The sequence below is a fragment of the Argiope bruennichi genome, chromosome 4 (genome assembly GCF_947563725.1).
Source record: "Argiope bruennichi chromosome 4, qqArgBrue1.1, whole genome shotgun sequence".
NCBI classification, from domain to species: Eukaryota; Metazoa; Arthropoda; class Arachnida; order Araneae; family Araneidae; genus Argiope; species Argiope bruennichi.
This window is the reverse complement of record NC_079154.1, coordinates 63,299,291-63,314,149: the sequence shown is the minus strand read 5'-3', so window position 1 is coordinate 63,314,149 and position 14,859 is coordinate 63,299,291. Positions and strand designations below refer to the sequence as shown.

At 28.7% G+C, this 14,859-nt stretch overlaps 1 protein-coding gene across 1 annotated transcript; it reads left to right on the top strand.

Moving 5' to 3' along the window:
- Positions 1–9,048: 9,048 nt before the first annotated feature.
- Positions 9,049–14,508, top strand: LOC129966329 (uncharacterized). The gene is made up of 3 exons (XM_056080749.1): positions 9,049–9,222; positions 10,106–10,400; positions 14,277–14,508. The coding sequence occupies exons 1-3, from the start codon at positions 9,049–9,051 to the stop codon at positions 14,420–14,422; spliced, it is 615 nt and encodes a 204-aa protein (XP_055936724.1). The 3' UTR covers positions 14,423–14,508.
- The last annotated feature ends 351 nt before the right edge of the window (positions 14,509–14,859 follow it).

The window sequence follows — 14,859 nt, the reverse complement described above, 5'->3', positions numbered from 1 at the left end:
ACATCAAAATAAATTTTCATTTTCCAAAATTAAAATTACAATGAAGACATGAGCTTTGACTTAACAGTTCGGTAACCTATAAATCAAAAATCCGTTTCAAATATTTGCAATTAGCAAAAAAGCGATATAGACTTTCTTAATTCTAAGGAATTTTAATTTATCTTACATTTAAAGATATTCTTACTAATTAGAGAAGAAATATTGTTTGGATATGAATGAAAATGGAAATTGGAAATCCGAATTGTAAGATTTTATGTATCAATTTCTAGAGCGACATATCTATCAATATTACACACTAAACGTCTTTGACAGTTGGTTGGTTGGCTGAGATAAATGGCAGCTAAAAATTTCAGTTAAATTCTTTCTGCAACGTGATTTTAATAACTTCCTCATCAAAATATTTCCACTTTCAAATTTTCATAGTCTTAAATAGACGTTTTAGACTTTTCATATATTCCCCTAATTTTCTATTTGTATCTTTATACTCCAAATTTATCCCCCTTCCGAGGACTTCAGATGTGAAAATGAGTAGCGTACAGAAACGGTTTGGGGCTTGATACCCTTACCGAAGATGGAAGATACCTTCTACGAGAAGTGCCAGTGATGGCTCTTAGGACTCTATCATAATTCCAGCCTGTACTGTGGATTCATTCATTTAATCCGTGAGCTTTCGTGCAGATCGGACTAACTACTTACGGTAATACATCTAATTAAAACACTGGGGTGAATAGTAAAGCTTAAAAATGGATCTATTAAAGAAAATTACCGCTACTTGATTCTGAAGTGAATCTTTAATATTTATATCATTATGATATAATAATTTAAAATTCAGATTCATTTAGACTAATTTTAGTAATATCGTAGAAGGTGATTGAAAATGTTCTGATGAGAAGGAAAATAAGTCTATAATTTACATCATGCACAAGAAGGTTCTGTAAACAATCCCTTTGTATTCAAATTCATTTATTAACTATCCACTCTCAGAAGGAGTAACGTTCATTAATACTCCATATATTCATAATTAAATAGAAAACCTCTGATAATTGAGATAAAGGGGTATACATATTCTGATCATAGAAACGAATTGATTGAAGGGAATAGATTTGTAATTTATTATTTTACATTTATTTATTATTACCTTTATTTTACCATGCATTTTCAAGTATCCAAAAATAATATTTTCTTAATGTTCCTCAATAAAGATGATTATAATTTTTAAATATAATATATGTGATGATATTTTAATTCTAATTTCAATTTAATTAATTTCCAAGATTTTATCTTAATTTAGCCCATAGTAACTTCATTCTAAAATATTCTCTTATTTCGTGATCCAATTCCACTTTCTCTACGTAATTAATTCAGGAGAGCTTTGTAAAATTGCTGAATTGGCTAAAAGCCTAACTTTCCCACACTCCGCGTGAAGAGACAAAATACCGCTGACGAGACAAATTCTTTTTTAAAAGATCCCTGTGTTTCCCCTGCCCTCTAGCAAAAATCCCTATCGAAATCTTAATAATATATTAGCACTGTAAAGAAATATTTTCCCTATCAAAATCTCAGGTTATATAAGACCAGGGAAAAATTGTTCAAGAGCTTTTTCCTCATTCCTTTTCTGTGTCGTTCTGTGTGCTCATCGCTTGTACATATGCCTGCTTCTTCAAAATGAAATAAAACGACGTCACGAAATCAAAAGTATCTTCACTGTCTTCAAACTGCATTCTGCTTCACATAAAATAATGCTTACATATATATATTCTCAAATATGTTTAATATCTTCACTTTAGAGTAATTTATAACGATTTTTCAAGAAAAGTCAAGGAACGAATCCTTATATAAATAGAAATAGCTGAATATTATGAGAGCAGAGAAAAGAAATATATAATATTCAAAATTTTATTTTAGAACGAATTAGGACAATTGGTTCAATTTAATAGTAGAAAATTGAGATCCCATTTCAAGCAAAAGGTCCAATCACCATTTCAATTGATTTTTCCCCGACGCTTACGTGCACCTGTAAAATCCATTATGTGATAGAAAATTTTCGAACTCGAACTTCTATTGAACTCTCGGTAATCATGAACTATCATTAACCACTAAGACAAGTCTTGATTTATTCAAATTGATTCCCTTCAATGTTGTCATATTTATTTCACTACTATCAGTTTTCATCAATTCCTGAAAGAAATGAATAATGAGTTTTCATTCTGGGACTTTCAAAATAAATTTCTTCCCATTTCAAGTGAAAAAAAAATCCGCAGCTGCGTTTAAAAATAATTATCCTCAAAATTCACAGCTTTTCTTGTGATAGTTAAGAATTTATTGATAAAATAAATTCCATCTTGATTTATTTGTGAAAATTATAATACATTATTCCTATTGTTGGATTATTGTGTCTGACCTCCATCTGTTTTTATGTTCATCATTTCTTTAAATAAAACTTTGAAAGAAAAAAAAAATTCACCCGGACATTTTTTTAGTGATAAATATTTCGAATATCACAGAGAGACATACAGAAAGGAAAAAAAAAGAAAAGATTCTATGCGTCTTCAGCAAAGAATAATCACGCCCTTGTGATTTTTTTTCTTTTACAATCTATTGCAAATTCCGTTTGAAAAAATGTCGGAGGGCATTTATATGTTTTTAGAATGATTTGCGGGCCATTTAATTTATATTTAAGGTATAGGGACTGTTTTTTTTAAATATTCGATATCACACTCTGCATTTTAATTTACTGCATCTTAAGGCTGCATCTCAATTTACATAATAGATAGCCTTTTCGTTAAATTTCACTTCCTCTTTCACTATTTTCAAGAGTCCACAATCCTGGTGGATTTGCACTTAGAAAATGCTCTTTTCAGCTGACCTTGAGTGAAGTGACCTTGAGACCATTAGTGAAGTATTAATTTATCAGAAATATGCTGAAAAGGTATGAAGACTGACACAGGTATTGTATATATTTCTTTAAAGAATGCAGGATATTCTTCATCAGGATACAGCGAACTCCGTCATTCTTCGAAGTGAAAATTTTCTTTTGATAATACGTTGAGTTGATTTTCAGTACCCCCTAATAAGAGAACTCTATGACAATTATGACTGAAATTTCCTTTGCACTGACGGAATGAAATTTGTACATTTTTGGTTCTCTTTGCTTTCGATAGTAAATAAACCTGTTTTTGTTGCAGTTATTTTGTTGTAAACGCTTGCTTCATTAAGAGTCGCAATATATTTCCACTCATTTTCTACTCTTGCATGGTTGTACAAGTAGTTGAGCTATGAGCCTCGTATCTCGGCAAAAGCTGATAACATTTTGTTTTAGGTTGATTCCTATAGGAAAACTACATATTGCCCTGGTTTTCATAACAAGACTAGTTCTTCACCGATCATGGTCTCTAGAACCTAAAACCACTCTTCGTTCAAAAATTACATATATATAGTATATATAATTTTTTGCCCATATTATCACGTGGACGGGATAACTAGAGTAATATTGTTTGGATTTTAACTGGTTTGAAATATGTTGTTAAAAATGTAAAATTCTCGAATGAAAATTTTAGATTTACGTAATGGCCCATCTAGCTCAAAAGGGATGGTAATGGTGGGGTATTAAAATTTTCATTCCGCTATAACTTTTTTAATATTGAAGATAGAAAAATAAACCCAGTTCGCTATTTAGCGCCTCTTTAAGACGGACAATTTTTGCATTTGAAATTTTTCTATAACTGCAATATCTTAGAAGTTTGGAGCTTAAAAGTGATTTAAAAGCGCTAACTTTGACTATTTCTAACATCAACAATTTATATTGCAGGATGTAAAAAAAAATCTAATTTTATCTTCCAGCTTGAGGAGAGGAATTTTTTTATCCTTTTCTAACTTTTAAATCTTAGTTAATCATTTTATTAATTGCTTCTACAAATGTATTTAAATACTTTGTAATTGATTTCTCCATCGGCGGAGTTTTCTCATGTTACCAGTAATTTCGCATTAATGGAAATTTTAATCTCTAAGAAGAAATATGTTATTGCATTCATGAATTAGCAGATTATAAAAATAATCTGCTAATGTCAATAAGCGTCTGGAATGCAATTAATCAGAAGATCAATAATATATTAAGGGTTAAAAGGCCATTTCCTTAAGAAAATGACTACTTCCTAGTTTATGACTTACAATGAATTCAATGCCTTACAATTGAATAAATGTATAAATTTTGAGGAGTAATCTTTTACAGTATTCATTGCTTTCTGCTTTAAAAGAAAAAAAAAGACAATTACAAATTAGTTTTATTTTTATTTTCTAGCTTTAAGAAACAACGGATTAGTTTCAAATAATTGTAAACATGAAAGTAAATACTTTCTATTCCTTCTTATTAATTCTGATAATTCTGAAGATAGTTTCTTAAATATTAACATAAGCCGTTTTTCTTACTGTCAGTACTTGACTGATGACAGTTGTGTGCTCAATGGGATGTCAGAAAGATCAAATAGAATAGGAAACAATTCTTTAACAAGTTTGTAAAAAGATGCTGATATTTGTTAGTCGTTTTATGCACTCAAGGTTTATTTAAAAGGCAGTTTTTTATGTCTTTAACAAAGAAATTGATGACTGTTTCATTTTCAGGGAAATAAAACTGCGCTTTTAAAGAAAGTGATTTGCAAATGATGTCAAAAGCAACGAAATGGGAAGTATATAATGACTTGGTCCACGCTTAGAAGTTTTTGTCAATTTCCTACAGTTCCTGTGGCATCTTCTTTAGGAAAACCAAGCAACTTCACTCTTTATTTCCAAATATGTACTTACTAAAGGTAAAGGCTATTTTATATTAATAATGTTTATTAGATATTGTAGCTATTTAGCCGACGTTGTTGGAGATGAAAATATTTTCTTACCTTTTATTAGGAAACCCAGATGATTAGTACATTCTAATAACTGATTTTTCAATTTTAGTGTTATAAAATAGGAGACATTTCGCAAATTTTTAAAAATATTTGATGCGTATAGGTTTAATAAGCCGATGATTAATTAATTAATTTTTAAAAATTTAGTTAAAAGAAACTTAAATTGTAGAAATATTTAGCCTTTTGCATTTTTGCTCAAATTGTATTAGCTTTAAAGTAAATTTGGTTTCAGTAAACATAAATGAAATTATGTTTATTACATTCGTATGAAATATATTTACAATATTTATTTAACATCATGATATATCTATTACATCATGTTTCTATTATTTTTGCCCAGTATTATAATTTCTTACTGTCAGTGCTTGACTGATGGCAGTTGTGTGCTCAATGGGATGTCAGAAAGATCAAATAGAATAGGAAACAATTCTTTAACAAGTTATTTCAAAATTTATGATATCATATTTTATCTTTTGAAGTTGTGGGATATTCAATATTTGTTTTAAAATTTAATTTTCAATATTTTGAAATGAAATCCTTATTGTAATAACTGAATCTCTTCTCAAATATTCTATTACTTTTGCAGTGATTTCATTCAGGGTTCTCTATTCGGAGTCCTGATTTATAGTTATGAACTTAAAGTTCATTGCATCAAAACAAATATTCAGTTTACTATTAGGAAACAATTACTTTAAGAAAAAATATTTTAATGTTGTTTGATAATCAAAATAGAATTCTTTCGATATGCACTAAATCTTGTATAATAAAAATATATAAATAAATATATTTGCTATATATTATATATTCAATATACTCCCATTTTTTTACAGACTCAAAATCAACATCTCGAAAATGTTTCATTTCCTTCAATGAAAAAATTACTTAATAGTTACGAAATATTCACTAAAACGTTCCTTACGCTTTATAATTTGCTATTAACATTTGAAGTTCTAATAATATATCAAAGACTACAGTTATCACAAGAAATCAAATGTTGCTATATGCGGGAAAATAAAAATATAATCCATGACCGCATCCAATAGACTGACCACGCGCACGCAATTAAACGCATTTTTTTAGCAAAAAAAAATAAATAATAAAATACGCTATTTTTTTATGAACTATATCTCGATTTGTATGCAAAATAAGAATGCCACTTAATAGAAAATAATTAGAAATTTTTGTTGGAAGGTAATTTTTTCGTTAAGTAATTTGAATCGTCGATAAAGTTTTTTAATCATCGATTTTAAAATTTTTGAAATTTGAATAGAAACAATAGTTTTGGTATACATATTTGTTACAAATTTAAAATTTATTGTTGTTTATAAAATAATTTTATTTTTGTTACATAAATTAAATGTAATCTGATATTAATTTAATAATAACTCTAAAACATAAATTCTTGTACGTTTAAAAAATAAATGCTATGAATACACAATATGCTCTTGAGATAGACATTTATTTTCATGCGAAACAATGTTTTGATATTCCCTTTAAGGAAATCTTCGTTAGGTTTTCAAAACGGAAATTATTTGACTGAGCGTTTTCAATTAAAACAATTTAGGCATATCTCCAGTTCACGAACATTTTAGAAGTAGCCTTCTTCTCATTCAGAAATGCCAAATCATAGGAAGCGGACTTAAGTTTTGCAGGGGGGGGGGGTATTTCGAAATGAGAATTAGGTTTATTTTGATATGCGATAATTAAGGCATCACCAGTTCAGCATTTCAAGACGTTCACGAAATTCATGGGAATCTAGCAATTTATACAAGACTGGATATCTTAGTTAATGATAATTTTATTTTGGAAGAAGGATTTTAAAAATTATTGCAAACACAAAAATGATGGTATGGTTGTATGCAGTCCATCATGCATCACAAATGAGCAATGGTAGGGTTTTCTTCATTTGCATTCTAGTGACTCTAGTGAAAGATTTCCTGTCGTAATTATAAGCGTATAACGGTAATTAACAGAGTCTGAATGCAAACTGTAAGTTGGAACTGGATTTATGATGCATTCATTTTTTCAAAAATTGTGACAAAAATCAGCATTCCTCTATTCACAATATGAAAACATGCGGAGAATTTACGATTTGAGGCATTACTTCTTATCATGGACATTGTAGCGATCTACCATGTTTAAATGACCGCGATAAGTGATGTACACGCAGTATAGTTGAAGTTAATAGATAAATAACGTTGTGAAAAATAATAAAACATTCAACGGGAAATGTACGATGCTCGTGAGGACAGTTCAGTAAAATTTGGTTTCTATGGAATGTAAAATAACGATTCGAGTCTTTTTATGTACAATTATCGGTTATAGCGTCTTTGCTGGATTTGTTAGGTTAGATCCTAGATGACAAAAAAAAACATTGATTGAATCACAATTCTAGGCATGGTGGTCACAAAAATGAGCAGTAATTTTAAGATTTTATAATTTGTTTTCCTAATTATTGGGAAAGTAGCGTTACAGTAGTTACCATTCAAAATTATCGATGGCATTTCCATGGAACATGGTTTTCTTTATGAAATAGATTTTATTTTTAAAATAACCCTATTTTTAAATTTTATTATAGGAATGATTTAGTTTCACAGAAATTACAATTCTAACAAAATTGTAATTTCATAACCATATTCTTCCAATATCTTAGATATATTAATTTATAATTTTGCACACAAATTTGTTTCTACCATTTTCTACAAAATAATAGGTATTTTTAATTTTTAATCCTTTTTTTATTTGATATATTGGATCTCCATAAATGCTTTCATTTTTAATAAAGTAAATATAATTATTTATATTTCTTATCAGTTCATTAATTTTAATTTTTGGTAATATTTCTATCAAACTAAAATTATTTTTTCTTAATTTGCTTATATTATATTTAGTTTAAAAATATTTATCAAAAATATGTGCATTTAAATTAGAAAGTGCTGGCGTCCTGGCATAGGGGTAGCGCTTCTTCCCCGTGATCTGGGCGTCATGGATACGAGTCCTGGTTCGGGCATGGTTGTTCTTTATCTGTTCTATCTGTGAGATCTGTGAATGTGCCACCCAGTAAAAAGAGGTTGTGTAAGCAAATGTGATGCGTGAGTAGCTAAGTCGTACTCTTGGCCCTAGTTGGCGTTACTAAAAAAAAACACGAGACGCCCTCCCCACACACACACACCAGCTTAAAATCGCTGTCTTCGTAACAGCGGGCTTGTTCATGGCAAGTGCCATAAGAAACAACAACAAATTAGCAAGTTTTTAATTTCCTAGAATATATTTAAACACATTCAGAATTATTATCACTGTAATAAGAAGTTTATATAGCCATCTCTGAAGATTTTCTTATGAATTGATCGTTCTAGACGGCCATGTCTCTAAATGAGGACTCTCTGTCTGAAGAAGGAAACGAGTTTCAAAAATTTTACTGTCAAATCAATGTTCAGACTATCGACTAATCCCATTCCTTATGTTTGTTTGTTTTATTTTATATCAAAAAATTTCATAACCCATGCAGGAAAGGGTTCAGAGCTGATGGTGGAGTGCGGCGGAGACACCAGGCCATGGATTCAAGCTGTCAGCCAGATAATGGAAAGATATGACTGGCGCTAACTATAGTGTGGACTGTTTCCCCAATGACTAACTACTTGGAGACTATTTGTCCATATTCTTAAATTTCTTCTATCCAAACAACGATACAATTTTTCAGTCTAACAATACACCATGCCACTGGGCCATAATGGTTCGTAGTTGATTTCAAGAACATGCTGGATAATATCAAAAAATGGCGTTGTCATTTAGATAGGCAAGAAATATAAATCTCGACGAAAATGTACAGGACATGATCCAAAGGTCAATTTGTCACAAAATTCTGCACCGTCAACTCTCTTGCAGTTTCGAGCTTCTATAGAGATAGTGTAGATAAATATTTTCTTAAGAAATTTCCGATGACTTGTTCAGGCAGTGTCACAGCGAGCTGTATTTCACTGAATAGAAAGAAAATAGAACTCTATATAGAACACGGTAAAAGAAGATATTCTATAAAATATAGTACTTCAAAGTAAACGACCATTGATGAATGAACATGGATATATATATTAACTATGCAATCACGAATCAATTTTTATGCATATCTTATTAATAAAATATTTTATAGGTTGTTATGGTTATGGTGGTATTTTATGGTTATATCTCAATAATACTATCGGCAGCAGTGCCTGCATTGTCTTCCCAGAATTATGGAAGTAACAACTTGGACTCAAGGAGATCTAATCTACTAGCCACACCAAGAAACTTACAAAGGACCTCACCTTCATCAAGTGGTTATACCCATGATGTAAGGATTTCATTTTCAAATTATTTATAATCAAAAATTTTAATATTCTATTATTTATAATGCGATGCTATTCTAATAGAAAAGAGCAAATGAATTTTTTTTAATAAGTCTACAATAAAGTTGAATCATTGCCACAAAATATTTTCACATAAGTTTCGATTCATCTGATAGGAATGTTGTATACATGAACTGATCGACACCATATTTTTAAGAAAAGAATTCCGAGATTTTTCGTATATTACTTGATTAGTAAAAATATGAATTTAACTGCATATATTTTTAATAGGTAGCCGTGAATTGATAATGAAATCTTAATTGAATAGGAACCGAATGGTGGCAAGTTTGGAATTTAATTTTGACAAATATCAACCGTAGCAAGACCTAATGCATATTAAGCCCTTCAAATTCAAAGGATTTGGAGAAAGGAGTTGTATTCGGAGTTGCATTTTGATTATCTATCGCCTAATATTAAAACAACCTTTTTTATAATTTCAAAATTGGTTGTTAATCAAAAACTAACTTACTGAACTAATGGGATCATATAAGTGCTCAAAACTGAAGGATTTCGATAAAAACAACAAAAAGAAGTGTATAAATAGGTTGAATTAACCCAAAACTCGTAAAAATTAAGTCTGGTTCCTGAGTTATTAAAGACTGATCATTTCAAAATTAATTGCTGAAAGTATCATACGTTGCAATATTATTGACAATGTAGCCCTAAATTTCTTGATCATCACACACAAATTCTGTCTTTTTTAAATGTCTTTATTTCTAGTAAGTTTCATAAATTATTAAACTTTACCAATATGTACACTGAATCTAGAATAATTTATAAACTTATTGAATTTTTATATCTATATATTTAATTGCCATTTCATTGTAGGTAGTCATGAAACCTTACAAATTCAATTACTTTATAGTCGACGATCAAGGAAATACACATCATCGAGATGAAGAATCAAACGGAAATGGAACAGTCAAAGGATACTACGGGTACACCGATATTTCAGGGTTGTTCAGAATAGTTGAATATACCGCAGATAGAAATGGATTTCGAGTTAGTATCAAAACCAACGAACCGACTTTAGTTGGAAGGAAAAGTCCTGCTGACGTACGATTGAATGATTATCCATCCGCCTCAGATATGCGAAATGAAAATGAACCTTGGAAATATTCAGGTAAGTAGTAGGTTTGTCTTATAAATGAAATCAAAAAAATATGTTCGAGAAATTATGATAGAAAAATGATTAGTAGTATTTAATTCAGGAAAACTGAGTCTTAGTGAATTTTCAGTATTTCAATATACATTGAGTATTTTTTACAGATTTCAGATAGCTGTAAAAGAATATATTAGTAAACATTTTTCACTTGTCAATAAATTTAAGAAATTACTTTTACGATTGTATACATCTGCCATTTCTCAGAATTTGAATTCTTTGATATACATTGTTTTTAATAGCGAAATATCTTTTGTATAAAATATTATAATGTACAGAATCTCTTTTTAAGGTCTATGCATTGAAATGAAATAGAAATTTAAAAACAATGGTAGAAATAGTGATAGTGTTTTCGTTGAAGACTTAACATTGTCCAGTAAAGGAGTATCTACCACAAATTTTCTTATATCAAAATCATCTGTATTTATAATCCTAAAGAATTAATAAAAAAAATTGAAAGTAAAATTACGTCAAAATGAAAATGATATTGTCGAGAAGAAAACACTTTTAATTTTATGATGGTATACATTTTTTTGTGAAGGTTTCTGTGAAAGAATTGCAAAATACTGTTTACTTTATAATGCCCTGAAGTGGATAACATTGATTTTTGTTTCTGTGGCTCAGAAAGACTTTATTGCTTTTGATTTGGTTTCAGCGATTGACTTTTGCTTTTAGACATTATTAGACCAATACTTTGAAATAAATAACAACCTAGCAAAAAAAAAAGAAAAAATCCCGTGTTAAAGTAAAACAGAAGTTTAAAAAAAAGTGATAGGATAATTCAAGTTAAAAATTAATTTTAATATGGTAAAATCTTTTTTAAATTATGAGTTTAAAGAAATATTAGGCAGAAATTAATTTATATAATTGAAAATGGAAAAATTTTGACTTTAAGATGGTATTGAAATATTTCTTGTAATAGTATTTGTTCCGAAATTGCTACAGATAAATTGTAACATTTCGGTTAATTTTTAATTGATTGAATGTTTAATTAACTTTTGCCCTATGAAAAGTGGAAGTAATTTTTATCTTGTCTTAATGAATAAATGTGAAAGATTTGCTTGAAACCTGCTCAGTCGTTTAGAAGGAGATATGGAATATACATTCATGCATGCAGGCGTAACTGAATTTTGTTAAATGGACGATTAAAAAAAGACGCAGATTTCGATATCTGCGTAGTCGATTTCCATCACTAAGTTACGCAAAAATTAAAAAGGACATTTACATTAGCTCCCTGATAAGGTACGTTTTGAAGGGTAATGATTTTAAGAAATGCTTTGATTGATTGAAATGATTGAATTGATTGAAGCTTTGATTGATTGAAATGATTGAATTGATTGAAGCTTTGATTGATTGAAATGATTGAATTGATTGAAGCTTTGATTGAAATGATTTTAGAAAAAAAAAAACTTGGATTAATTTTAGAAATATTGCCTGAGCCAAATGCCCTTCGTTCAATGAAGTGTGGAAGATTCGTAATGGGGGAGGCGAATTAGGATATCGTCTTCATCACCTGACTGGTAGAATGCATACAAAATTACAGGGTCCGTTCTAAAATAGCCCTTGTGTTCCTTTTAAATGAGACGTTAATTTAATTAAATTAAACGCTGATCAATTTAAGAGAATGATAATTTCCAAGAAAGAAGTGTGAATGCTAACCTTTTTCGATGCTGAAAAATTTTAAATATTGTTTTTTGAAAAGTAGTCTGAAATAGAGAAGTGAATCTAATATATGCTTACTTTTGATGAAACATACATTTAATATATTTTGTGGATTTAAACTATTGAATTTCATATGCTGTGCCATTATATTCAAACTTAATGCATATAACATAACTATGGATGCCATTTCAAACAATAGAGTAACAAATGGATGCCATTTCAAACAATAATATATTACAAAATATATATTTTTTTGCCCATTTTACTCCATATGACAGAAGTCAGCTCGCTTCTTTTATGCTGCTAAACAATGAACATCTCAAAAGGTTCATAATGTTAGAACGTATAAAAGATTCTCTAATGAATTTTCTTTTAATAAAAATACATTTTTATTTTGCATAATTTTTGCTGCGCAAATTTTCAGAAATTATATTTTTGAAGCAGGCAAATATTATCCATTTCTCCGAATTGATTTAAAAATCGATTGTTTAAACCGATTATCGATTTGAAACTTTTAAGACACGACATTTAAAATTTTACGAAACCAAATATTCATTGTTTAAAGTTGCAATTACAATATAGTTCCACTGAATTCGGGATGCATTGTTTGTATAACGAATAATTGTTCCTTTCGATAAAAAGTCGATCGTTATAGTCGATTTATTTGTTACTTTATTGTTTGAAATGGCATCCATAATTAATATTATATGCATTAAGTTTGAATATAAGAAGTGTAGACAATATATGTTTCACATATATTGTAGATTTTTAGATAAATCTTGTTCTAAAATTATGTTTAAAAGAAGAAAAAAACTTAGGGAGATATCTTGATTCCCTGGATTTTTTAAAATTATTTTATAGAGAAAATTTAATATTTAGTGGAAAAGTATATTTTCAAATTACTTCTGAAGAAAGACTCGTTATTTTAAAACATCGAAAACTAAAATTATTGTCTAGGATATCACAAAATTAAAAAAAAAATTACGACAGTATTTTTTTTTGTTGCCAAATATTTATAGCATTGAAGCTGATTATCTTTGTTAAGTATAAATGAAACTTTCGACAGTGTACAGGAAATTTCTACAACCACTGTATTTTTTTTTTTTTGCTAATAATAAAAAGTGTGAGCAAATATTAACATAAATGTATAACATCATCACGAACTTATCATCATAATGGAATGTGTCTTAAAAAAATCTATTCTATTTTCGACTGAGGATAGTAAACATCGCATCTGCATTGCTTTTTGACCTAAAACTAAATTAAAAAGATGAAATGAATTAATCATAAGACTTGCTAAATATTTGATATACCAACAGCAACTTAGGATTGGAATATTTTTATGAACTTTATTAATAAAGAATTAATTAATTATTTAATTTAATTTCATGAAACTTTGGAAAATATCTTCCTTATGGTTCAATATTTGTGAACAAATGATTAAGCTTAATAAGTAAATATTGAATCAAAAATATAACAAAGATCACTGCTATTTAATATCAAATGAATATTTCAAAGTTATCCAGTATATAAATTGTGTATGCATGAAAGTAAAATTCTATATTAATTCTTCCCAAAATGCTCACAATATGTTAGTAAATAAATGCATTTTCTTTTGAAAAATCGGTACTATATTGTAAAAAAACTTTTTATGGAATGTTATTAAAACAAAATCTTATATCGTTCAATTTTATCTTTATTAAAAATCAAAATCTCTGTTACTACAAGCAATTTTTTAAATCTTATAGCTTTATGAGAATTTACAAACCAAACCAAATGTTTTTTTTTAAAATACCCAAAATGTTTTCTTTTCCTTAAAATTTCCTTAAACTTAAAAAAAAAATGATATAAAATTTTATTTATAATAGCGAGTGACGATAACGAGTAAAACAAATTCGTATTTATAATATCCATAATTTTCCATTGAAAGGGAATGACAAGAATGTTAATTATAAAAACTTAGTTATTATTGTCTCGAAATCTTTCAAACTCCTTCAACATTCTTTATAACTTTTAGAAAGTAGAATTTGAAGAAAAATATAATAATTAATAAAATTGCATATAATTAAAATAATTAATAAAATTTCATATCATATAAACTACTATAGAATTTCGTTTTCTATAGACGTTATGTTAATTCAGTTTTAAATGTAATATTTATGTTTATTGTTTTAGAAAATGAGAAAGGAAATGGGATTTCTGACGAAGTCAAAAGTGATCCTGAAGGAAAACCTTATGTTTCCGAAGTGCAACATTCATTGGGTCCATACATAAATAGAGGGTGGGAATCTGGAATGGAACCGAAGAAAAATAGCACCTGAAAACACATCTGTATAAATTATTGGTGAAGAACGGATTGGAAGAAACTGCAGCATAATTCAGAATATTAAATGATTTCATTGCTTAATTTTACTAGATATTAAATTCTGTTGTAAAATTTCTTTCCAAAAAAAATTTTTTATGTATCTTTTTTTTTATAAAGTAGAATAAAAAAATACACCCATCAGCGCCATCTCACAAGATTTTGAGTTACCAGTATCATCCTATGGCAACAATGCAAGTTTCACAACAATTTACGAGATGTCGTTATATGACATTCCCAACACGAGAACAGATAGAAAAAGGCCTTAATAGTTATTGATAAAAAAAAATGTTTTTTTTGTGTGTGTAAGATCTCATTTTTCAGAAAAGGGCCAGATGACGAGGACGACATTTCTATGACAAGCTCCTCCCCAAACTTTCGCATCACATTACTGAC